The sequence below is a fragment of the Artibeus jamaicensis genome, unplaced genomic scaffold (genome assembly GCF_021234435.1).
Source record: "Artibeus jamaicensis isolate MK-2021 breed Jamaican fruit bat unplaced genomic scaffold, CSHL_Jam_final contig_685, whole genome shotgun sequence".
Lineage (NCBI taxonomy): Eukaryota > Metazoa > Chordata > Mammalia > Chiroptera > Phyllostomidae > Artibeus > Artibeus jamaicensis.
Window position 1 is genome coordinate 35837584 of NW_026521924.1, and position 24392 is coordinate 35861975.

General features: G+C 67.7%; 2 protein-coding genes across 2 annotated transcripts; both read left to right on the plus strand.

Annotated features, from left to right (window-relative positions):
- Window positions 1–451: 451 nt before the first annotated feature.
- Window positions 452–7135, plus strand: OGFR (opioid growth factor receptor). The gene is made up of 7 exons (XM_037153543.2): window positions 452–659; window positions 2705–2773; window positions 3257–3335; window positions 4043–4121; window positions 4713–4779; window positions 5226–5374; window positions 5853–7135. Exons 1-7 carry the CDS (start codon window positions 516–518, stop codon window positions 6853–6855), a joined length of 1590 nt encoding a protein of 529 aa, XP_037009438.2. The 5' UTR covers window positions 452–515; the 3' UTR covers window positions 6856–7135.
- A 2071-nt stretch (window positions 7136–9206) lies between these two features.
- On the plus strand, window positions 9207–24389 carry COL9A3 (collagen type IX alpha 3 chain). The gene is given in 33 exon segments (XM_037153565.2): window positions 9207–9392; window positions 9394–9492; window positions 10040–10108; window positions 11032–11067; window positions 11595–11666; window positions 12204–12257; window positions 13055–13090; window positions 13246–13269; window positions 13472–13525; window positions 13862–13915; window positions 14233–14274; window positions 14981–15037; window positions 15347–15400; window positions 15910–15963; window positions 16185–16238; window positions 16616–16669; window positions 17083–17136; window positions 17706–17759; window positions 18136–18189; window positions 18298–18351; window positions 18559–18603; window positions 18690–18743; window positions 18816–18869; window positions 19335–19388; window positions 19508–19579; window positions 20349–20384; window positions 20780–20824; window positions 21068–21100; window positions 21184–21330; window positions 21419–21473; window positions 21826–22008; window positions 22986–23063; window positions 23604–24389. Coding segments are annotated over 33 exon segments (2262 nt in total). The 3' UTR covers window positions 23795–24389.
- Window positions 24390–24392: the final 3 nt, after the last annotated feature.

Consider the following 24392-nt stretch of genomic DNA (forward strand, 5'->3'; position numbering starts at 1 on the left):
ACCTGGGGGTATTCATGGCGGGGTGGGGGGCGACAACTTCCAGGCAGCACCCTCCTAGGGACGTCCTCCGAGGACATTCTCTGGGGGACACTGCTGGGGGCCTCCAGGCCGGGTCTCTAGGGGGCGAGCGTCCTCCAGGGCGGGGCGTGCTCGGAGTGGGGAGCTTTGGGGGATCCTCGGGGTGGGCGGATCCCGGGGTGGGGAGGCCTGGGAGGGGTTGTGGGGACACCGTCCGGGGGCCGCGCTGAATTCAGCGGCAGCCTCCCCGCGGGAGAGCCCTGGGCGGAGGGATTTGGGGTTGGGGAGGCGCTCGGCGGGACCAGGAGAAAGAAGTTCTCCCGCCCGGCCGCCCGCGCGCACTCCTCCCAAGCGGGCGTGGTCGCGGCCTCGCGTCGCTGGGAGCCCCGCCCCGAGTCGCTGGGAGCCCCGCCCCGTCGCGCCCGGCCCCGCCCCCGCGCTTCCTCTCGGGCTCGCGGCCGCTTCCGGCGGAGCGCGGGCCCCGCCGCCGCCCGAGCATGGACGATCCCGATCGCGACTCGACCTGGGAAGACGACGAGGAGGACGGCGAGGACCCGAGCGCCGGGGACGACGACGATGGCGAGGCGGGCGCCCCGCGGGGCGTGGAGGAAGAGGAAGAGGCGCGGCCCAGCGCGCTGCCGGTGCGCGCCCTGCGATCCCCGCGTCCCCCCCCCCCCCCGTGACCCCCGCGCCTACCGGGAGGCCTGCTGAGTCGCCTCGGATTCGAGGGGAGGCCCTGCTCCGGGGAGAACCGTCCCCTTGCCCCGGGCCGGGGGCGGAAGCTCCTCTCGGACACGCGTTTCCAGCCCGACTCCGGCTCCAGCGGCCCCCGTTCCGGACCCTGGCCTCCTGGAGGGCCCCGCACAATCCGCGGGACACCCTGAGATCGCCCCCGCTTTGGCGCCCCCAGGACGGGATCAGCAGGGCGGTGGCACTTCCTCGAAGGGAAGTCGGGGCACATCCTTAACCTCCCTTCCTCCGTCAAGTCCACCTCCAGGCCTGTGGCTCTGGGCTCTGGGCCCCACCCTCCGCGCCTCTCAGCCTCTTGCGCCCCTCAAGGAGCACCTCGCTCTGCTTCCCCGCACCCAAGCCTCCCCTCTTCTCCCAGGCGGCCAGCCACCCAGCCCCGCGCCCTTGCTGCTCCTCATGGAGTGCGGGCCGTCCTCTCCAGCGGGGGCTGGCCTTGCAGGTGGTCTTGGAGGCTGCACTTAGGTGACCTGCCTGAGGGGCCACTGGCCTGCCCAATGGTTACTTCTGGTTACCACTGGTTACTTGTTACTGCTGGTTACTTTGTTGCCATCCGTTACCTGTCTTGGCACTGGTTACTTGTCCTTAGGAGGGGGTTACTTGCCAGCACTTACTGGGCTGTGGGTGCCATTGTTACAGCTGGGGTCCCAGGAGTTTTCGGGGGATGGGACCCAGAATGGTAGCTGTCACCCTGTGTCCTAGTTGCTTTTAGGCCCTGACCCCTGGGCAGCATGTCCAGAGAAGGGTGAACATGTCCGTGGGGTCTCGGGTGGATTCTCCCAGAGCAGATAAGAGTCCCCCTCAGTCAGGGGGAGAGGAACCCTGCAAGGCCAGTGGCCTCAGCACATCCAGTGTGTCGGGATGAGTTCCTGGGGTCATGGGCCTGGAGGGGCAGGGCAGGAGTTTGGTTCTGTCCCTGGCAGGTTCCAGCAGGGGCGGTGAGGGTCAGGCGGGGGACGCAGTCCTCCCACAGGTCCACTGTATCCGTGTCCACCCTGTCACCCTGTGCGGTGCCCTGACCCTCGCACCCCTTCCCAGGCCCCCGCCAGGGCCCCGTGCTGCTCCCAACACCCGCCAGCCCGGGGCAGGAGAAACAGAAACTGATGGAGAAGCAGCACCGGCTGCGGCTGAGTTTCGGTTTTGTTTCCCGGCCGTGGCGGAGAAGTGGGCGGAGGGGCAGCTCCAGACCCCGGCTGGAGCTCAGACCTTACAGGGGACACACGGGGGGGGGGGGGGGGGGGGGGCTGGCCTTCTGGCCCCTCCAGCTGTTGGCTCCTCCCAGCTGTCCCCTCCTGTCGTGCCCAGGGGCTCTCTGTCCTGGCCCCTCATCCTCACCCAGTCTGTCAGCTGCGCTCACCCCGCCCCGGGCCCCTGCCCTGGGTGGGCTGCGTTTACCACTAACCCCCCATGATTCCCGCAACCCCAGGGTGCTTGGCCTGCAGAGACAGGGCTGCAGGGGCTGGGAGGGCTTCGAGGGGCCACTGCCTTGTTGTGGGGAAGCCCCGAGTCCCACTCTGAAGGGGCTGGTGGCCCGGAAATAAGGGGTCTGGTCACTGAGCAGTGGGTTTGGGCCAGAGGGGACAGGCTCCCTGGGCCTTGGACACTCATTCCTTCCTCAGACCCTGCAACAGGCATTTGGGGACCCACCAGGGGGTAAGCGGGCACAGGAGCCTGGTGACAGCTCAGGGCACAGTGGGAGGAGGAGGTGCTGGCGGGGGCAGGGGTAGCCAGGGAGCATGGGAGGAGGAAGTGAAGGAGGAGGGCTGCGCCCAAGAGGGGTTTGCACAGGCTGGGGGCTCCTGAGGGGTGAGTGGGGGTCAGGCCTCACTCCAGCTGCTCGGGGCCCCTCAGGTCTTGTTGACACCTGGCTCAGGGCTTGCTGGCCTTGAGGAGGGCGAGGGTCTCCCAGGGGGTCTCATCCCCTTCTTTCTCCCCCCAGTCTAGGACGGCCGAGCTCCGGAACTGGCGAGCCGTGCGGGACACACGCAGGTACCGCCACCACTATCCGGTAAGTAGCTGCCCAGGCCCCTTGCACCTTTGCAGCCTGCCCGGGACAAAGCCCTCCCACCTCCCCCAGACGAGGCCAGTGGGGCCCTGCGTCCCTGGGCCTCAGCGTCCTCGCCTTCACAGGCGGTCGTAATGCTGCCGCTTAGCGCCTCCCCTGAGGCCCCACACTGCCTGGTTTCACAGGGTCCCCTCTTGTGTGCGGCTGGCACTTCATTCTGTGCCCGTGAGTCTCAGACAACCCTGGGCTGCCTCTGGGGACAGACAGGGGCAGGGGGTGGGTTGGGGATGCCCCAGCGCTAGCCCACGTTGGCGAGGAGAGGGCCAGAGGCCGACACAGGCTGGGTCTCCGGCAGCCTTCGGGATGTCTGGAGGTTTCTGGCCGAGAGCAGACGCCCCCTCCCCTGGGAACACTCTAGTCTGAGGGGTCTGGGGAGGCAGCCTGTTCCTGATGCTGTCCCGACCGGGACTCTCTCCGACTCTCCAGGATTTGATCGAGCGAGACAGCAACGGCGACATGCCAAACCTGAGTTTCTACAGGAACGAGATCGAGTTCCTGCCCCACGGTGCGTGCCTGCCTGCGGTCCCTCCCCTCTCTGCCTGGGACTGCAGGGCCCCCTCGGGGAGCAGCAAACGGTTGGGGCTGTGGCTTTCAGGCCACCCCACAGCACCCCCTGGAGGCTGCTGAGGGGACACCAGGGCCCTGCAGTGCACACGGCCACTTTGCTGCCCCCAAGGCCCCACGCTCATGTCACAACCTTGTGACTCCCCTGCCGCAGCGGGAAAGCCACACATGCCAACTAATAAAGTGTGGGTTTTGCATTTTTACATGGTGGGGAAGATTTCAAGAAGGAAGAATGTTGTGGCTAGAAATATTGGGAAACTCAGATTTCAGCGTCCACGAGCGAAGTTTTAGTGGGACCCCGGCCTGTGGCTGTTTTCCCCAGGACACAGCGTGGCTGCTGTGGGGGCCACGTGGCGTCCAGCGCTTACCCTCTGGCACTTTGCAGAGTGGTGGACACCCAGCAGGAGGGGCCCTGGTGTGAACAAGCCATGGTGCAGGGGTTCAGCGAGGACCCCCTGCAAGGACAGGGGCAAGAGTGGGAACACCGGCCCCTTCCTCAGGGGCTGCCCTTGGTCAGCAGTGGTGTCCCTGCTCCCAGATCACAAGGAGGCGAGGGACTCAGAGCTGCACGTCGCCGAGGCCCTCGGAAAGCGAGGGGAAGGGTCGGGGCCCGGGTCACTCCCGATGACCGTCCCCTCTGGCCCCCAGGCTGCTTCATCGAGACCATCCTTCAGGACTGGAAGGACGACTACGACACCCTTGAGGACAACCACTCCTACATCCAGTGGTGAGCAGTGGGCGGGGCTGGGTCCGGGCGTCCCCCTCAGCAGGCACTCTGCGCCCTTCCTGAGGCCACGCCTGGCGCCCACTGCAGGGCCCCACAGGCCAGGTGGCTGAGGGAGGACCCCGAGCCCCTGCAGGCTGGGGCTCGTTAGCCCTGACCAGCCTCTGTGGCTGGTGGGGGGCTGAAGTCCCATGCGTGGGACAGCCTCCTGAGCCCCAGAAGCAAGTAGCGCTTGCCCGGCCTACATGGCAGGGTTCGACCCGCGGCTGGAGGTGACCCTGATGTTGCCCTGCAAACGCAGTGTGTCTTTGAGGACCACTCACAGGGGCCTCTCCTGGGCACCAGAGCATCAGTGACCAGAGAAAAAGAACAAAGAAAACAGGGCCCACTGGCCGCCCGGTGTGGAGAGGCAGGCAGGTGTCCCAGGCTGCTGAGCGCACTTGCTGAGGACCTGGGGGGCCACACGTGTGTCTGTCTTGGGCCCTGGTTGGTGGCCCCTGCTCGGTTCAGCAGTGAGCCCGGAGAGCCCACCGGCGCCGTGGGGCAGGGAGCCGGGTCTGCCTCTGACAGGCGGTGCCGCTGCTTCTCCCACAGGCTGTTTCCCCTGCGGGAGCCGGGGGTGAACTGGCATGCCAAGCCCCTCACGCTGCGGGAGATCCAGGTGAGCCAGGGCCTCTGGGTGCCCCTCACAGCCACCTGCAGTGCAGGAGCTGGAACACCCGCCACCACCCCCATCGTCTCCCCTCTAAGGGGCCCTCACGCTGCCCTGGGCGCTCTGCTCAGGCTGCCAGAGGCCTGGCCTGCCGCGTGGGCGGTGGGGGCAGGAGCGGAGACCGGCCGTGGGACCAGCAGTGGCATCCAGGGAGGTGCGAAGGGACAGGTGGGCAGCGAGAGCTGCCAGGGGGCCTTCCCCTCGGGGCTGAAGTGACGCCTCAGGCCCTGGTGGCTTCAGAGGAGTTCAGAGTAAAGGGACAGTTACGTTAACGCGTCTCAGGGCTCCTTCCCCGTCTCTTCACCCCACACCCCGGAGTCCGAGGCCTGAGGGAGCACGGCAGCCACGGTCCGTGCAGGGGTCGGCCTCTGAACTCTGCTCGGGCTACTCCCCAGGAGTTCAAAAACTCCAAGGAGGCCCGAGAGCGGTTCGTGCGCGCCTACGAGCTCATGCTGGGATTCTACGGGATCGAGCTCAAGGACCGGGACTCTGGCGCCGTGTGCCGTGCGCACAACTATCGGAAGCGCTTCCAGAACCTCAACTGGTGAGGACCACCCGCCCCCGCCAGCTAGCCCCCGCCAGGCCCCAGGTTTAGGGAGGAAGGTGCTGCGAGGGGTTTCAGGCAGGGGTCCTGGGAGCACCTTGGGGAAGGTGGGGCAAAGGACTGATGAGCGCCCTCCTCCTTCCTTGCAGGGTGGGGTGGGCCCTACCTGATAGGGTGCCAGGGCCCAAGGAAAGTCCCCTGGTCATTGTGGCTTCTCAGCTGTGCGCTGCCACCCGCTGGCCTCCTCAGCCTCGTGGACAGCGCTCCTCTCCGTTGAAAAGCGGGGGAGCTGGTGCAGGCCCAGGGGGCTGATGTGCCCACCGCACATCGTAGCCACGGCGGCAGGGGGTGTTCCATGGGACCAAGGGGATAGAGGACGCATCACCACCCCCACCTAAGCCAGGCCCCTGGAGGTGGGATGGGGGGGGGGGGCCTCGGCTGAGGACCACCCACCAGCACCCTCCATCCCCGCCCCCAGGCACAGCCACAACAACCTGCGCATCACACGCATCCTCAAGTCGCTGGGTGAGCTGGGCCTGGAGCGCTACCAGGCGCCGCTGGTGCACTTCTTCCTGGAGGAGACGCTGGTGCACCGGCAGCTGCCGGCGGTACAGCAGAGTGTGCTGGACTACTTCGTGTTCACTGTGCGCTGCCCGCGCCAGCGCCGCGCGCTATTGCGCTTCGCCTGGGAGCACTTCCGTCCGCGTCGCAAGTTCGTCTGGGGGCCCCACGACAAGCTGCAGAGGCGTGCGCTTCGCTCTCCTCCGAGGCCACCCTCGCCAGTGGCCCCCAGCGAGGCCCAAGGGGAGGAGAGCCCTGGGGACACCCACCTCCAGGCTGGAGCCTGCGAACCTGGGACAGGCGAGGATGGGGACAGTGTAGCCGCCGACCCGCAGCTACCGAGCTCCGAGCCCCAGGAGGAGGGGGTCCAGGAGAGGGACCAGGGCGAGGAGGCCCAGAACGGAGGAGAGGAGGGGCCGGAACCTTCCAGCCCCAAGGAGAGCAAGAAGAGGAAGCTGGAGGCAAACCGGCGGGAGCGGGCCCCAGGGGAGGCGGGCCCCCAGGGTTCCTCCGAGGTGGAGAAGATCGCCCAGAACTTGGAGGACTGCGCCCTCAGCCAGGGCAGCCTGGGGGCGGGGGCCCAGGAAATGGGCAGCCAGGAAGCCGGGGAGACCGAGCAGCCCTGTCCCCCACCCCCAGGGGCCAAGGTGCCCAACGACGAGGTGAGGAAGCGGAGGAAGGTGGACCAGACTCTGGCCCCCACCTGGTCTCCTGTGCGGCCAGGGTCCCCTGAGATTGGCGGGGGTGAGAATGGAGTGGAGAAGGAGGCGGCGGAGGATCAAGGCCAGAGCGCCCCCCAGAGCTCGGCCGCGGAAGAACCTGCCGTTGATCAGACGACGGAGGCTGCCGAGTCTGTGGAGGCTGCGGAGGCTGCCGAGTCTGCGGAGGCGGGACTGGCTGCCACCCCGCAAACGCCCTAGGCGATGGGACGCCAGTGGGCCTCCCGGCCTGGCCCTGCGCTGGGAGAGCCGCGTTGCCAGCTGCTCCCGGTGCCGGCACTGTGGGCCGCGCCCCGGGGGTCGCTGCGGCCCCGGGAAGCACAGAACTCCGGGATCCTCATCTCGCCCTCTCTGCTGCCTCCCTCCTCGGCGCCGCTGGCCCATCTTTGTAAATTGGCCCTTGAGGGTCTGGGAATGGGGTGGGGCTCATTTTCTAAGTCTGGTGCCCAGGCTTTTTCTGAATAAACTCGTTTGACTTAGAGCGCTGTGGCGCGGGCAGTGATCCTGCGGTGGCCAGGGTGGGCTGGGGGCTGGTTTCGGGGACCCTCTGCTTCAAGGGGCTCTGGCTGGGCTGTGGCGCCTCTTCTCACATGCGTCCCTCGCAGGGACATGTGGGCCCCACCCAAAGTGCCCTAACCCACCACATCTGGGGGCGCCTGGGCTGGACATGCAGCCATTGACTGCCCCCCCCCCCCAGCAGGAGCAAGGCTGGGGACACACCCTCCCGTCCCGGGGCGGAGGGGGTGGTGCTGGGGTTCCCGCGCCCTGCCCACCCTGACGGGTTCAGCTGGTGCTTTGGGAGTGGCTCCGACCCAGCGGGTCACGGCCCCCCAACGAGCCTGAGCGCTGAGGCTTGGCCTTCCAGGGCTGCCTTGGCCCCTCCGACCTGCTGTGGGCACGGTGGGCCCTCCCCACAGGACAGGGCCAGCTCTACCCCCTGGGCCAGAGCCTTTCCCTCCCTGACACTGGCCCACGGGGCCTCGTGGAGGAGCCCACACTCGCAGAAGTGGAAGGATGAGCTGCAATGCCCCTGGGGAGTGTGCAGGGAGCAGTCGGATCTGGGTCCCTTTCGGTGAGAAGCATTGATGGTTTGCCCTGTTTGGGGAGGGGTGCTGGGCGTGCCAAACACAGGGGGTCATTTTGGACAGGAGAGGCCCAGAGCTCATGCTCACCAGCGCTGGAGTGGGGAGGGACGTGCCCTCGGCTCCCACCGTGGAGGAGAGACTGGGCCTGGATGTGGACGTGAGGCATGGAACATGGAGTCACGCACGGACCTGGGGGTCCGGGTCCTCAGGAGAGAGCCTTGCGGGGTCTCGAGTGCCAGCGGGCAGCTACAGTACACTGACCCCCAAGTTTTGCCTCCTGTGGCCCCAGCCCCAGCCCCACTGGGGCCTCACTGTTTGGGCTTGGGGGTGGGGGCAGCTCCCCAGGGGGAGGGTCCACTAGCAGCTGGGGGCGTGTTTGCTGGGGGCTGTGGAAGAGAGTACCAGACACCACGTGGTTCCTCTGATGCCAGTGGGCCGTCCTCCAGAGCCCTGGGGCCAGGCGGGAGGTCCCGAGGGGTGAGCTTCAGGAACAACTCGTGCCCCAGACCCTGGGCTGGGGTTGGGGTTGCTGCTTCCCGCCAGACTCCCCCCCCCCCCCCCCCCGCCGTCTCCGAGGGAGGCCATCCTAGGTTGGCTCAGACTCTGCTGGAAGGCAGGAGTTTCCGGCTTCTCTCAGCTCTTCCCGACCCAACCCACGCCCTCCCTCCCCTCGTGGGTGGGGCCGGGCCTGGGTCCGAGGTCCCGAGGTCCAGGTGAAGCTGCTCCGGAGCCAGGTGCTTCCTCGAGGCTCCCTTTCCCCTCCATCCGCCGCCTCCCGTTCGAATTCGCATCACCTCAAAGTCCTGAGTTTCCACCCGAGCAAATGCGGTTGACGCAGCCTACCTCGACCCCTGGGGGTGGGCCTGTAAGTGACCTGGGCAATGGAGAGACCCCAGGGGACTGTGGAGACCTCCTGACCCCAGGTGTTGCCCCTTCCCCCCCACCCGGAGACAAACAACCAGAGTTTGCCTGTGGCAGGGGCCCCGAGCTGCCCGAGGCTGTGCAAGCGGAGCACCTGGTGCCTGTTCCTCAAGATTTCCGCTCAGTCCCCAGGTGGCCATCCTTCCTCTCTGCCAGGGCCACCGCTCTGCTCTCTCTTGGGCTGAGGAGGGCCAGGGGGCAGTCTGGCCATGGCCTTCAGGGTGCATGTGTCTGTATGGAGTTTGGGATCAGGCCTGGGGTCCAGAGAGCAGGCATGATGGGGCCCATAGCAGGGTCCGGGGCTGTGGGGGCCTGCCTGGGCCTTGCCCAGCTGGGGCCCCACTCAGGACCTGGGGAAGAGTGGGCGGCTCTGGGTCCCATTTCTGGGATGAAAGCTGCTGCTTCCCTGAAGGGTCCCCTCAGTGCAGGCTCTCCACACTCTGGGGGAGGGGCAGGGAGAAAAGAGCATCTTTCTTCTTTGCTAAAAGGTATGTGTGTGTAATTCACCAGTCTGGGTTAATTTTAACTCAGAGGCCAGCCCAAAAAATGCCACTAGAGCTGTCTCCCCCTGCCTGGCTCGGCGGGGAGCGCGGGCTGCGGAAGCCCCCGCCCGCCCAGGTGGGCCCTGCTGAATGGGGGGCTTGTGCGCAGCTGGAGGGGCGGGAGCTGGCAACCTGCCCACCGTCCGCCCCGCCCGCTGAGCCCCGAGCCTCAGCACAGCCGCTGCAGCCAAGCGCCGCTCAGAGCTAGCGCAGCCATGGCCCGAGCCCCAGCCCTGGCCCTGCTCCTGCTGGGGCAGTTCCTGGCCGAGACACTCGTGGCCCAGGCACAGGTAAGTGCAGGGTCGCGGGAGAGCTGGGCCCTTGCCGGCGAACAGCGGTCTGGGGTGGGGGCCTGGGGGGGGGGGGCGTGGGGCAGCGCAGCCCCAGGGACGACCCCCTGTCCCTGCTGCCCTGGGCTGGCCAGCAGGCGGCCTGGGGTGCTGGGGGTTGTCACAGCTGCCAGGCTGAGCCCCATGGACCCCAGGGCCACTCAGGAGGAGCCCAGGTGGCTGCCTGGTCATCTCCAGGCCAGGGTCCAGCCACACTACAGCCACCACTGCTGGACACACAATGTCGCCTTTGTTCCCCGAGGCGCCCTGGCAGGGCCACCACAGCCCCTCCTGGCTGCACAGACCAGGCACCGACACCCCCACAGGGTCTCTGAGGCCACAGGGCCCGTGGGCCCCAATGCCAGGCCCCAGTGCTGGGCAACCTGGGGAGAAGGGACACTCCGTCGGGCTGACCCAAGAGCCAGCCAGGGGACCCACCTGCAGGGTGGGGTGGGGAGGGTGGGCGGGTGACAAGTCCTAGGTGCCTAACAGCATCTCTCCATTTCAGAAAATGGGCCTGAGAGGCCCCCCAGGCCCCCAGGGGCCACCTGGAAAGCCAGGCAAGGACGGCATTGATGTGAGTTGGGTGCGGGAAGGGCCAGGGAGGGCCATGGGTTCTAGCTCTGGTCGCCCCAGACCTCCCCGAACCCCCGGGCCTGATGGACAGAAAACTTGGTCCCACCTCCCAGGGCTGGGTGACGTCAGGGAGATGAGCCAGCACCCTTGTGGGATGCGACATGAGACAAAGGTGACCCTGTTCTCACCCAGGACACACCCCACAGGACCCCATCCCCGGGCGGGTGGGGGGACGACAGCAGGGTGGGCCCCGGACCAGAAGTGAGGGCCCTGAGGTGTGGGGCCCTGCGCCCCTCTGTTCTGGGGATCGGGCATGGCCGTGTGGGGCCCGGCCCTCAGCCTGGGCTGCTGGGGGCTACAGCCAGCCTGGGGGGGGGCTGTGTGCAACCCCCACAGGTGTCCGGGCAGCCCGTGGAGGGGCAGCGGGAACCCTGCCCCCTGGCCACCCCCACCCAGCCGCCTCCATGAAGATCAGGCCCCCCCGTGACGCCTCCCCCTCAGTGTGGACCCCACGGGTCTCCCACCTGACCGGGCCCTGGCTCCCGGGGCTCCCAGGCCAAGCCAGTCAGGCCTTCGGAGGAGGTTGTCCTTAAAGTCCTGCCCGCTGGGTGCTGGGGTGAGGCTGGGGCCGCCCCCTCTGACCACGTGGAGACAGGAGGCCGAGTTTCTGAGGCTTTCTGGCCAGTGGAGGCCTAGGGCTTCAGGACTTGAGCTCTCATTTCCGGGGGTCCTGTCCCTGAGCCCTCAGAGAGATGATCTCCCATAACCTGTAGGCCACGAGGACGCCTGCATTGCTCGCCCCTCCCCCAGGGCCTGGCCCTGCAGAGGGGGTGTCCCCAGGTGTGGACAAGGCAGTGAGGGACGCCCATGGGGGTGGGGTCTTCAGGGAGCACTGGGTCACACAGGGTGTCTTCCCTTCTGCAGGGAGAAGCTGGCCCTCCTGGCCTGCCTGGGCCCCCGGTGAGTGCCCCTGGTGTGGTGGGGGAGAGGAGCACCGGCCCGAAACAGAGGGGGCATTGATGCCCCGCCCCCTGCAGGGGGCCTGGGGAACCAGCCGGAGGGCCCCAGCAGGGGCTGAGCTGGGGAGGAGGTGGGAGGCAGTGCCCAGGGCTCTGCGCGGCTGCAGGCATGTCCTGGCTTTGAAGCTTCCTCTGGGCCTGGAACACAGCCTCACTGGGGAGCCAGTCAGAGGTCTGCTCGTGAGCCCTCTTCAGCCTGGAATTGGGGCTCTTGGGCTCATGGAGGGGGGCCCGCAGAGGGACTGCCGGCCCTGAGCTGGGGACGCTGAAGTGTCCAGGTGGACATCCTGTAGAGGTGACTAAGGGTGCAGAGGGGAGGGAGGCCCCCTGGGGCCAGCACGGGGGGGGGGGGGGGGGTGTCAGGGTCTTTGGGACACAGAGTTGCGTCTCAACGGTGAGGGCCCCTCGTGACACCCGGGCTGGAAAACACCGGGCTGCTTCCTCACGCCTCTGCCCTTCCCCCCCCAGGGACCGAAAGGGGCTGCGGGGAAGCCGGGGAAACCAGGAGAGGCGGGGCTGCCGGGGCTCCCCGGCGTGGACGTGAGTGTGCCAGCTCCCCTAGGGCCCTCCCCGCCCCCTGAGCCCCCCTCACTCCCTCTCCCACCACCCCCTCCCCAGCCCCCGCTGTGTGCCGGGGCTGGAGGGTTCCTTCCCAGCCCCAGGAGTCTGGGTTAATTGCTGCCCCCAGCAGGCCTCCCCTGGCCTTTGTCCCAGAGCCTAGTCTGGCCAGGCCGGCAGGGGACGGCGCCTGCCCACCGCAGAGGGCCCGTTACCCAGGCCCCTCCCAGGCCCAGCTGTGCAGCGGTCGCCAGGGGCCCCAGGCCCGGCCCCCGGACCACTGAGCTTCGTGGGGACGCAGGGCTCTGAGACTCGAGCTCTCCTGCCTGCCAGGCTCCCCGAGTCCGGCACAGGCTTTGTGTCCCGGCCTCCCGCTGGCTGCCCAGTGCCCGCCCAGCCCCAGGTCTCCTGGGCAGCTCTGGACTCAGCTTAGTTAGGGAAGTGCCCGTGGCCTGTTCTTCCCCTGCACACGGGAGGGGGACACGCCCTTCCACATGAGCCCTTCACCCCTCTCCCCAGGGTCTGACCGGGAGAGAAGGACCGCCTGGATCTAAGGGTGCCCCTGGCGAACGGGTGAGTGCCAGCGCAGCACGAGGCAGCTTCAGCTCCGGGTGAGGCCGGGAAGGGCAGGCTGGCACCCCTCCGTCCACAGGCCCTGAGGCTGGTGGCTCTGGGGCAGCTGCCATGACAGGGACAGTGCCGCTGGGCAGCAGGGGCACAGGGGACAAGTGGGCAGCCCCTCTCAGAGCCCCCCCCCGTTACACCCACCTGTGGTCGCAGCTGTCCTGGCCTCAGACCGTGTGGGGAGGCTGGTACAGCTGGGGGGACCTCTCCCACGCCATCTCTGTGCCCACCGAGAGGCCCTCGGTCACCTGGACTGCACCCCACGTCTGACCACCGTTTCTGAAGCCCACTTCCTGACCACAGCGGCCCTTGGGAGACTCTCCGAGCCCGCACACTCTGCTCCCTTCCCCTCCAGAGCAGTGACCGTCCGCCCCAGCCCTGGGACAGGGCTGCCAGGGACAAGTGGCTGCTGGGGCCTGTGGGTCCTTCGGGGCCAGTGGACGGGGGTGGGGGAGGATGGGGGAGCCCCAGGCCTCCTGCAGGGAGTCTGAGCTGAGGGGACACGGGAGGGAAGTGTCCTCAGGGTGCTGGGCTGCAGACCGGCCCAGGTTCTGGGCTCCCTCCCGGGGGTCGAGGCCTCTCTGACCCCGGCGGCAGCTGACCTGGAGGACTTCCTGGCCGAGGGAACACAGGCCACTGGGGTCCAGAGGTCCCCCACACCCAGGGCCTCAGTACAATGGGCACCCCTCCTCAAAGGAGGTGCAGGATGGATTGGCCAGGCCCTGATACCCAGTTTCCTTCTGCAGGGAAGTCTGGGGCCCCCAGGGCCGCCTGGGCTTGGGGTGAGTCCTGCCTCCCCCCAGTGGGAGTTCGAGGGGTGGGAGGGGCTCCCCACTCCAGGGGTGGGGGGGCTCTCCCCACACCCACCTGGTTGTCGGGGGAAGGGGGGCTCATCGTCCTGTCTCCAGACACTCTGACCCTGCTATTGGCTTTGCAGGGCAAAGGCCTCCCTGGACCCCCTGTGAGTACCCTCAGGCCCCCCACCCCGGCATGCCCACCACACCCACCCAGGGCCGCCACCTGCCTGCCAGGTCCCAGACCAGGGCTGGGGTGGGGTGGGGCTTCAGAAGTCTCCTGTCTTCAGAGAGGGCAGACGGGCCCTGCATGGGGGTCTGGGAGCCCTTGGGTGTGACTCCCGCCCCCACCTCTTTACTCCACCCCAGGGAGAGGCAGGAATCAGCGGGCTCCCAGGTGGACTCGGCCTTCGGGGCCCCCCGGTGAGTGGCTTTCCGATCCCTCCCCGCCTCGGGGAGGAGGCGCCCTTCCTGCCGGGACCCCCCGACTTCAACCACCGGGGGCTTCCCCAGTCTCTCCCTCCCCTGCGTCCTCTCCCCTCTTACCTTCCTGGAGGGAAGCCTGAGTGACATCTGGGGACAGGGACAAGCCCAGCCTCAGAGCACAGGCACCAGAAGCAGGCCAGGCCGGTGAGAGGGGCGGAGCTGGAGGCGGCCCCCAAGGACACAGTCCAGAGGGGCTTCTCCCAGGTGGCAGCTGGTGCCCTCCCCTCCGGTGAGGCTGGTCCTGCTCCATCTAAGTTGTAACCCGCCCCCCAGGGACCCTCTGGACTCCCAGGCCTGCCTGGCCCTCCCGGCCCTCCAGGACCCCCTGTAAGTACTGGGCAGGGGGCTGCAGGCACGGATGACCCCTCCCCTGTCCTCAGCCCCCAGCACCCCCCAGGACCCGCACCAACATCCAGTGTCCAGGCCCAGCTGAGCCCCGGGCTGAAGCAGAGAGTTGGGGAGGGGAGGGCTCAGGCCCGGTGGCCCCCCCACCTCCCAAGGCAGGTGGTTCTGTCACTGTGTCCTGTGTCCTGTGGACGGGCCAGCAGCACAAAGTGGAGGAACCTGAGGCCCTGGTGGTAGTGGGTGTGGGGAGGGCAGGGGAGGGCGGTGGGCTGGGTCGCAGTCGGACATCTCTGTTCCAGGGCCACCCAGGGGTCCTCCCCGAAGGCGCGACGGACCTCCAGGTGGGTTCCTTTCGTGGAGGGGGCCTGTCTTGGTGGGAGGGGGCTCTGCCCGGTCCCTGACCTTGGACCCATCTGGAGGCCAGCCTGTTCCACCCCCCACGGGGAAGGCAGGGGCAGGTCTGGGCTCAGCTGCACCCCCAGGGCGCAAGGCTGCCCATGGCCCTCGGTGGCGGCGGTGGCAGTGGTGGCGGTGGCGGCGGCACTGGGCACTGCAGATGGAATGTGCCCCTCGGAGAAGGTTCCAGACTGAAGTCTGGGGCTCGCTGCCATCTGGGCCTTTGAGCCTCGTTGCTCGTGTGAAAGGGAAGGCAGCCCACCCCTCGTGCCAGTGTCCTGCAGCACGAGGTCGACGGCCCCTGGCTCTGCCAGGTCAGCTGTGGAATGCTCTAGAATCCTCAGCCCCCGCCCCACACCCTCCCCAGTGTGGAGCATCAGTGCCCGAGGGACAGGCTTCCCCCCCTCAGCACGTCTGTGCGCGGAAGAGCCGCCGCCGCGCACGGCAGGGAGCTGGGGCTCGGATGAAGGCCCCTTTGTGTGGCCGCAGACACTCTCCGACCCCGAGGTGGCCCTGTCTGCGCTGAGTCCGGGAAATCAGAGCCGGGTGGCGGTGAGGAGGCAGCCGTGGTCTGGCTCCCACAGAGCCCATGGCCGGCCCCGAACGAGTCCCCTGCGTCTGGGAGGGTCTGACCTCTCTGTTCTCTAACAGTGCCCAGCCATCTGCCCACCAGGGCCCCCTGGCCCCCCGGGGATGCCAGGGTTCAAGGTAAGTGGTGGCCACAAGGTGACTCAGACTCCGGCCCACCTCCATGCCCCCAGGAGGCAGCCCCGCCTCTAGGTGGGCTGAGACGGGGGGGGGGGACGTGGGGGCCCAGAAAGGGGGGCTGGCCTTCCACCCTGCCTGGGGGCTTCGCTCTGTCCCCCCCCCATCGCCGGCCTGGTCACAGAGAGTCGGCCTGGTCAGGCCTCAACCCCTTTCCAGCCCAGCCGCGCTCCTGGGGCCCGGCCTGCTTCCCCCCGGGGTTCTGGATCTACTGGGGGGGTCAGGCTGTGACTCACGCCCCCCTGCTTCCAGGGACCCACTGGCTACAAAGGGGAGCAAGGAGAAGTCGGCAAGGACGGTGAGAAGGTGCGTGGCGGGTGCCCACTCAGGTGGCGGCAGCCGGAGGGGCATTTGGTGGTGGTGACCAGGGCTGCAGCCGGGTGGAGGGGCAGGCGAGCGGGCACTGGGGGTGCACCCAGTGGCACGCCCACCCAGCAGGCCTGGCTGCCCAGGGCCAGGTGACATGGGACAGGGTCTCTGGAGAGACCCCCCCTTCCAGCGGTGGCCAGAGAAGGCTGGCTTCCACTGGAAGTGTCCCCAGCGGTCCCTGCCACCCTGCAATAGCCACTGCCCGAGAATCTGCCCTTCCTCCCCCACATGCTGGGGTGAGGCCGCCCGCCTTCCAGTGTGGCAGGCGTGGCCAGACCCCCACGTGGGCAGCAGGGGCCACCCCAGCCAGGAGTGGGGTCTGGAAAGGTCTGGGCGCCGGCTGGAACAGAAGCCGGGGATGTGGGAGCAGGGCCGGCAGGCGTGGGAAGGGCCCTGGAGAGCCAGGGGCTGACCCCCCACGGTGGCTTTGTCTGACTCCCCTGCAGGGTGACCCCGGCCCCCCTGGGCCCCCCGGCCTCCCCGGCACAGTGGGGCTACAGGTGAGTGGGACGCCTGTGGGTTGGGAGATGGGAGCCCCTTGGACAGCTCGGGGTGAGGAGGACGGTCACCAACACCCATGACGTGAATGAGGCCAGGCCCTGCCTCTCGAGCCAGGGGTCTCACGGGTCTGTGGCCCGTTCCGCCGGGGCCTGAGCTGGGGCTGCGGGTTTCTGGGAAAGCTGCTGGGGGCCCACCATGGCTCTCCACTCTCCCCGCACAGGGCCCACGGGGTCTCCGAGGACTGCCAGGGCCACTCGGGCCCACCGGGGACCGGGTGAGTCTGCCAACCCCCACACACTGCACCGCCGGGCCCCGGGCCCCGGCCCAGCCAGGTGGAGGGGAGGCCCCTCCCCTCCCACCCTCTCCAGTGGCCACAGCTGGGCCACCAGAGGCTACGCCTGAGCCTCTCTTCCCTTGTCCTTCCAAAGCCGGGGCTGTGAAGGCATCTCAGGCCTGGGGGTTGGGGCAGGAGGGGACCTCAGCAAATGCAGGCGGGGGGGATGGGGGACACTGGGTGGCCAACTCAGGAGGGGCCTGCTGGGGGGCTCAGGTGGAGCGTACAAGGCGGGGCCCCTCCAGATGGAGCTAAGTGCTCTGTGGGTTGCTGGTGGGCTTCAGAAGTGAGGCCCAGGTGCCCCCTTTTCTCTACAGGGTCCCATCGGGTTCCGAGGACCCCCCGGCATCCCAGGCGGCCCTGGTAAAGCGGTATGTGGGGGTGGGTGGAGGGAGGTCTCGCAGGCTCTCTGTCCCCTCCCCTCTTCCTCCTTTGGACACCTCCCCAGCCCCACTGGCTGCGCTGGCCCCTCCCGGGCTGGAGCTGATCTGTGGGCACCCTGGGACAGGTTCCCACGAGGGTACCTGAGCAGGAGGCAATGGGCCCCCCCCCCGGCGGGCAAGTCCACCAAAGCGGTCTCTCTGTGCTTCCTGGGGCACTTGCATTCCTTCTCCTCCTGGGCGTGAAGCGAGCTGTGTGTGGCGCCCCTCGGGCCGAGACCCTCAGCGGTATCGGCCCTACGCCTCTGCCCACCTCTGGGCTGTCACCCCGGCCAGTCACGCCTCAGTCCGGCTCCCCACCTGCTTGAGCCGTGAGCTCTGTCCCTGTGCCCCTGTCATTCCAGGGTGACAGAGGCGAGAGGGGCCCAGATGGGTTCCGCGGCCCCAAGGGCGACCTCGTAAGTAACAGATCTGTGCACCCCTAGGTCCTTTGCCAAAGGGGCTCAACCTGCAGGGGCCCGGGCCGGGGGCGTGGGGTGGCTGCCCCTCCCTGGGGTGGCAGGGGTGAGCCACTGGAGCCCTCAGCCCCCACTTCCCGGCAGTCATCCGACTGGCTGCCCCCAAGCGGCGGCCGCTGCTTGCCCAGACGCGCACCGGTTGAGGGGCCCCGGGCACGGGGGCCTGACCCGAGCCCAGGCTTCCCTGCTCGAGCTGAGGCGACACAGAGCAAGTGACTCGGGTTAAGCAAATGCACTAAAGCCGAGAGGTGATTAGGCACCAGAGTGACTGTTCCCAGACCGGCATTTTCCTGTGGACGCCCCCGAGACACCGGTTCTTCCCCCGGACTGAGCCTAGCGGCCGGCCAGAGACCAAGAGGTGGCCACCCAGCACTGGGGGGGGGGCCGCAGGGCCCTAGGATAGGCACCTGGCACTGGGGGCTGGCACGACAGCTGGCCAGGAATGAGAGCGTGCACCGGGAGGGACAGTCCTCTAGGGTCCTGGCTGCAGCGGCTTTCGTGTCTTCCAGGGACGACCGGGCCCCAAAGGAGCCCCTGGAGTGACCGGGCCGGCCGGAGAGCCGGTGAGTCCCTGGGCCCTCAGCTCCAGTCAGGAGTGTGGGGTCGGACAGGCCGGGCCCAAAGCCCGGCTCCTGAGCCTCAGTTGCCGCACCTGTGAAACAGGACTCCTCCAGGGGCCTGGAGGGGTCTGGGCAGAGGTGGAGGGCTGCCTGGGGGTCCCACAGGGCGCCCCCTCACCTGGAGGGTCTGAGCTGGGGCCCAGGGTACCTGGGGCCACAGAGCTGTGAGGCCAGTGGGGGGTCCGCTGGTTCAGGAGGACAAGTCAGTGCAGAGGGATGGGAGGGGTCCACCCGAGCGGGCGACTCGGGGGCAGCAGGGCTGGGGAGGACGGGGCGTTGGGGGCTGCCCATCAGGCCTCAGGCCCTCGTCTGTCCCCAGGGCATGCCGGGCAAGGACGGCCGGAACGGCGTGCCGGGACTGGATGGTGAGAAGGTTAGTACCCGCCAGTGGCCTGCAGAGGAGGCATCTGCGGGGGCCCTGCCCCTGCCCAGGGCATCAGCACCCCTCACCCCTCACCCCTCACCCCCGAATCTCCCGCAGGGAGAGGCTGGTCGCCATGGTGCCCCAGGAGAGAAGGGTCCCAATGGGCTGCCGGTGAGTGTGGGGCCCCAGGGGGGCCTGGGATCGGGCAGGGCCAGGGTCCAGGCTCCCAGGACAGGCCATCTGCTGTGGGTGCCTGACGGGGGCTCCCCAGAAAGGAGCCCCATGCCCATTGGGGGTGCTCTGCCTCTGGCCCGCGTGTTCTCCCCCGGACTCGGACTCGGCAGCTCTGACCCCTGACCTCTGCCCTTTGCCCTGCAGGGCCTCCCTGGAAGAGCAGGGTCCAAGGGTGAGAAAGGAGAACTGGTAGGTGGCTTCTTTCGCGGGGAAGGGGAGGCCAGCCCAGGGCCCTGCACGGAGTGGCAGGTGCTCAGGGCTCCCGTCCCGCACAGGGCAGAGCCGGAGAGCTGGGCGAGGCGGGCCCCTTGGGAGAGCCCGGCATCCCGGTGAGTGTCCCCGTCCTCGCCCCTCCCCACCCTGGGGCACGCACCCTGCTGACACCCTCCCCCTCTGCGTAGGGCGATGTAGGCATGCCCGGGCAGCGCGGCGAGGCGGGCCACAGGGGCTCAGCGGTGAGTGGGAAGCGAGCGAGGGCAGGGGATGGGCGTGGACCCAGCTTCCGTTGGACCAGGCAGCGCTGGGGGGCGCATCGATGGGCTGAGTGCATGAAACCCGGGGTAGTGGCGGCCGAGCCTGCCCTTCTGCTCTTGAGACCCGTGTACCGAGGGGACAGAGCTGCCACCCAGCCTCGAACCCGCAGCTGCGCTGGGAGCTCCCCAAAGCCATGTGTCTGCCTCGGGTGGAGGACGATGGGCTGCGGCCCCTGGCACCCAGTTGGCTGGTGCATGAGAGCCCAGAGTGCGCCTGACCTGGCCTCCAGGACCCCCACTACCCCCCCGGGACACCCCCCACTACCCCACGGGACACCCCCCACCTCAGGCCTGGACTGCTAGGCCAGGTGGCCGGGGACAGGCTCCTGCATCTGCCCTGCCCCCGGGGAGGCGGGACTGAACTCACACTACCCTTCTGACTCTCAGGGGGCTCTCGGCCCACAAGGCCCTCCCGGGAACCCCGGCATCCGAGGCTTCCAGGTGGGTCAGGTTTGGTCTGGGGCCCCAGTCTGGGCCGTGAGCCCAGGTGGGCCAGCTGGGCAGGGAGGGGTCCCTGTGTGGCTCCCTCGTGGGTGCTGACCAGTGGCCTTTGTCTGCAGGGCTCGAAGGGCAGCATTGGAGACCCCGGGCTGCCAGGCGCCCAGGGCCTCCGCGGAGGTGTGGGCGACCGGGTGAGTGGCCAGCATGGCTGTCCCGAGGGTCCCAGGGTTACATGGCTTTGAAATGAGCCTGAAAACCCCGTCACTCTGTACCTGTGATCATCACTGCACCTAACTTTTCTAGCCTTTCTTAGTGGTCTCCTGACAGCCAGGGACCTAGGCTTGCAGTGGGGTCCCTGCCGTCCATGATGGCGGGGGTGCAGAGGTCCCTGGTGCGCCGCATCCTCAAGGCCACCCCTGCCCCAGACACTGGAGCTGCTTCCTCTTCCAGTGGCACTGGGGGGACAGCAGGCGCTCCCCTCAGCCTCTGGGGGGATGTTCCAGGGTCAGGAGGTCCAGCCACGGCAGGGCCTCGGGGGCGAGAAGGGGGCTGGCCACTGATTCCCTGCCGTGCCCTCCCTGCACCTGGGCCCCTCGGGCTGTTCTCACGCTGCTGTCTCAGCAAATGGACCACCCCTGTGTCCGGCCACAGCCCTCAGCTCCGGACCCTCTGACTCAGCAATCCCGTCATTGCGACGGCAGCCCAGGGGTGCATGGGCGAGGGGCCCCGTGCCGCTCCTGGTGATACAAAGACGCAACCCAATCAGAGACGCCTGTCAGTCGTGCGACGCTACAGAGCCCCTAGGAGACAGGCGGTTCCACGAGATCCTCGGACACTGAGGGGACGGGCACAGGGAGGGGTCGTGCATCGGGCCTGGCCGGGGGCCAAGCGTCCAGGGAGGGCACACACGCCTTCAGTCTTCGGTTCCGACCCCTGACACTGAGCCTTCCCTCCGCACAGGGCCCAGAAGGAGCCACAGGCCCTAAGGGCGACCAGGTGAACCACGGGGGGCGGCAGGGGCTGGGGAGGGGTGGGGAGGACCTCTCTGACCACTCTGGGCATCGGCCACTCGCTTCTCACTTCCCTCCTCCACCTTTGTCCTTGGCTCTCACCTGCTCCCAGCTCCCTCCCAGAGGAGGGAGGTGGGAACACCGGCTGCTCTTTGGGGGGAGCACGCCCCCTGCTGGCCTGGGCCGGCAACAGGGGCGGGTCCAGGATCCGCCTGCCCCTCCAGGTGTCCAAGGCCCTCTCTACCGGGGGTGAGGACCTGGGGCAGCCTGAGTCGGGCTGGCCCTCTCCTGGGAAGAGAGGCCGTTTGGGTCGACAGCTGATGCTGGCAGGGGTCTGGGAACAGTGCGGACGGTCCCTTTAATTTTGGGGTGTCATTTCAGGGCATTGCTGGTTCCGACGGTCTTCCCGGGGACAAAGGCGAGCCGGTGAGTGTGATTGTGCCACTGACCTCGCTGCTGGAACAGGGGGGTGTAGGCCGGCCGGGTTTGGGGACCGCCCCAGGTGGAGAAGGGCTGCCTGCAGGCCCTGGAGGGAGACAGCTGTGCAGAGTCACGTGTGGGCAGCGGTGCAGCGGTTTCAGGGACGGTCTGACTTTGGCCAGTCCCTTGGCAACTGCTTCCCACCATGTAACAACGCGAGTCACCACAATGCTCCGCCTCTCTCTGCAGGGACCCAGTGGCCCTGTCGGATCCAAAGGAGAGGTGAGTGGCTGCCCAGTGGTCGGGTGACAAGCTGCAAAGGAGCCCACTGGCCTCCTGGGCCACCTAGTTTGCTGTCCCCCCAGCCCGGCAGTCGAGGGGAGCTGGGCCCGAAAGGCATCCAGGGTCCCAACGGCACGAGTGGCGTAGACGGTGTCCCGGGCCCCCCCGGGCTCGTGGGCATCCAGGGCGTCCAAGGCCTGCCTGGCATCACTGGGAAGCCCGGAGTCCCGGTATGTTTCTCCCTTTGGAGCGTGAGTGGGGGCCTCGGAGGGGACCGGCATGCAACCGCGTGCTGACAGACTCTGGGCTGAATTTCAGGGGAAGGAAGCCAGTGAGCAGCACATCAGGGAGCTGTGTGGGGGCATGATCAGCGGTGAGCGCTCCCTCCCCAGCCCCGCCCACCCGCCTCCGCACTCCCGGGCGCAGCTCGGCTGCCCGCACACGGGGCTGTCCTAGTCCTGCTAAACAGAATAGGTACCAGGGACATGAAATTGTGCCCCTCTGGCTTTAGTGGGCCAAGTGGACATTTCTGGCCATTCTGAGGACACTTTTCAGAAGCTCCAAAAAATCAAGAGTCCCCTGCCCAGCCTGATTCACTTCTGGGCACTCGGAGAACGGACAGTACTTGTCACGAGCCCCCAAGCCACTAAAGCCATTCTCGGTCAACAAACTCCCTTCTGAAAGGGAGACCCTCCCCAGATGACTGTGTGCCTCTGTTTCCAAAGAACAAATCGCACAGCTGGCTGCTCACCTGCGGAAGCCGTTGGCGCCGGGAGCCACGGGTCGGCCTGGACCTGCAGGACCCCCGGGCCCGCCCGGGCCCCCAGGTTCCATTGGTCACCCTGGAGCTCGGGGACCTCCCGGATATCGTGGTCCCACCGGAGAGCTGGGAGACCCGGGACCCAGAGGTGAGTCCAGGCAGCCCCACCACAGCCATTCCAGGAACCCCACACGTTCTGCATCCCGCAAAGGAGTTGTCCCCTCCGCGGGGACAAGAGAGGGAGGGGACCCTGGCCTTGCCTGTGTCCCCCACGCGGGCGCCCGGACCTCTGGCTTTTGCTGGGAGCCACCTATGGCCCAGCACAGCCACATCCGTACCTGCCCTGCAGGCTGGCCCCACGCTGTTTAAAAGGCGCTGTTTTCCCCCAAACCACCAGAACTGCACTTGGCAGAGAGTACGCATGGCCCCTTTCCAGAAACACAAAATCCACCTGCAAAGAACTAGGGAAGGCAACTCAGAAACGAGGTGGAGTCCCAGGCATGTGCCGCGGAGAAGCCCACGTGGGGGCCTGCCACACAGCCATCGGGGGTGCAGGGGCCATGCGTGCCAGACCGTGCCGGACACGTGCCGGACACGAGCCTTTCCCACAGTGGCCTTTAGCACTTAGTTCACCATAAGACGCATGTGTGGCCGGCAACCCAGGGCACCCAGCCCCGCGGCCCAAATGAAGAATTTAAAGCTCGTGATTCCCACTTGCTCCGACCTGCTGGCCACACAACTTGGCTCTAAGCACCCTCAGGTGTCGGACGGTTCAGCATTAGAGGCAGACGGGGCCAGGGCGTTTCCCGAGAGCAAAGCGGAGCTGGCCGGTCAGCGCCAGGCCGACAGCCCCGCTAACCTGGCTTTCTGTCCACATGTCCCCACAGCAACAAGAGGCCTCCCTCACCGCGGGGGCTGGGATCACGCGGCTGGGGGACATTTGAAAACACTGAAACTTGGGGGCTCCAAACCACACTGAAAGTGGGCCCTGAACACAGCCAGAGCGCGGCGGCAAGTGGCCGCTGGGACACCGGGTGGCCACACAGCTGGCTTCCCCATGTCCTGAGTGGGGTCCCAGACACTGGGTGGCTCTAAACTCCCCCTTCTGCCAAATCCCTCCGACAGGAAATCCGGGGGACAGAGGAGACAAGGGCGCAGCTGGCGCAGGTCTGGACGGGCCCGACGGAGACCAGGGGCTGCCAGGTACAAGGCCACTGCCATCACCCGCGTTGGTCTCCCGGCACCTTTTCTGAGCCCTGGAGCTTCCCCCAGCGCAGCACCCTTGGCAGTGGGGTGGGTGGGCCTTTGACCCGCTAGCAGATCCGGTTCCGTGCGGTCTCACTACCGCCATCTAGTGTCCACGTCAGTTAAGTTCTAACAGAACCTTCTAACTGACCCTGTTTACCTTTCACTCTCACCTAAGCACTGTCCCCAGCGAAGGCCCGCCCTGCCACGCCCCACCCCAACTTCTGGGGGCAGGACTTTCCCTAAACTGACACCCCCAGTCTCCTCCCTGGCTCCTCCCCTGCTGACACGCCTCAGCCTGCACCCCGCTCGGGTCAGGTGTGGTGGATGGTCCCAGCCACCACCGTTCTCACCCTGTCTGCCCTGGGCTTCCCCGGCCCCACCCCGGGCCCCCTCCTGGGTTAAGAGACAGGCCAGTATGCAGCAGGGCGGTGCAGCCGTGAGCCCACCGCCCACAGGTGTCCTGCGTCCACACTCAGCTCCCTCATCTGTCTCAAGGGCCCCAAGGTGTGCCTGGCGTCGGCAAAGATGGCCAAGACGGGGCCCATGGTGAGCCTGGGCCGCCCGGAGACCCCGGCCTCCCCGGCGCTGTCGGTGCCCAAGGGACCCCCGGCATCTGTGACACCTCAGCCTGCCAAGGAGCTGTGATGGCTGGGGGCGGGGAGAAGTCCGGGCCCAGAAGCTCTTGAAGCACAACAGGCAGTGAGAGCGATGCCCACTGAAGCGGTGGGCTCTGGGGGGCGGGGCTCAGCAGCACCCAGTGTTGACATCCAGCTCGGCCTCGCTGGCTCACCCCCGCTGGCTCACTCCCAAGCCCCTCCCCCTGCCCCCCCACATCCTCAGCGGCAGCACCTGGACACCCGTGCCCGAGTGTCCTTCCCCAGGTGCCGGGAAGGCGGTCTCCCTGTGTGTTCACAGCGGCCTAGCCCGTGGGGACCTCAAACCTGGACAGGGGCACCGCGCGGCAGCGCCAGGAGGGCCTGGCGCACACCAAGCGGGCACAAGGGCCGGAGAGAAAGCTCAGCACCACACGGTGCTGGCACAATACCAGGTGCAGCCACAGTAAAATGGTAACTTGGACCCCAGAGTGACAGCGCCCGCAGGGCAATGACAGGGGTAAAGGGCTCCTACCGGGCAATGCCCTCCGCGCCAGTCCACCCGCTCCTGCCTGTGTGGACGCCACGCCGCCTCCGGCCCGCGGCGTCCGTGGGAGCCGACTCGGTGCTGCACTTACCCTGTCGGTGTCACCTGCTGTCCTGAATAAAGCCACTCGTTTGAAAACCCGGT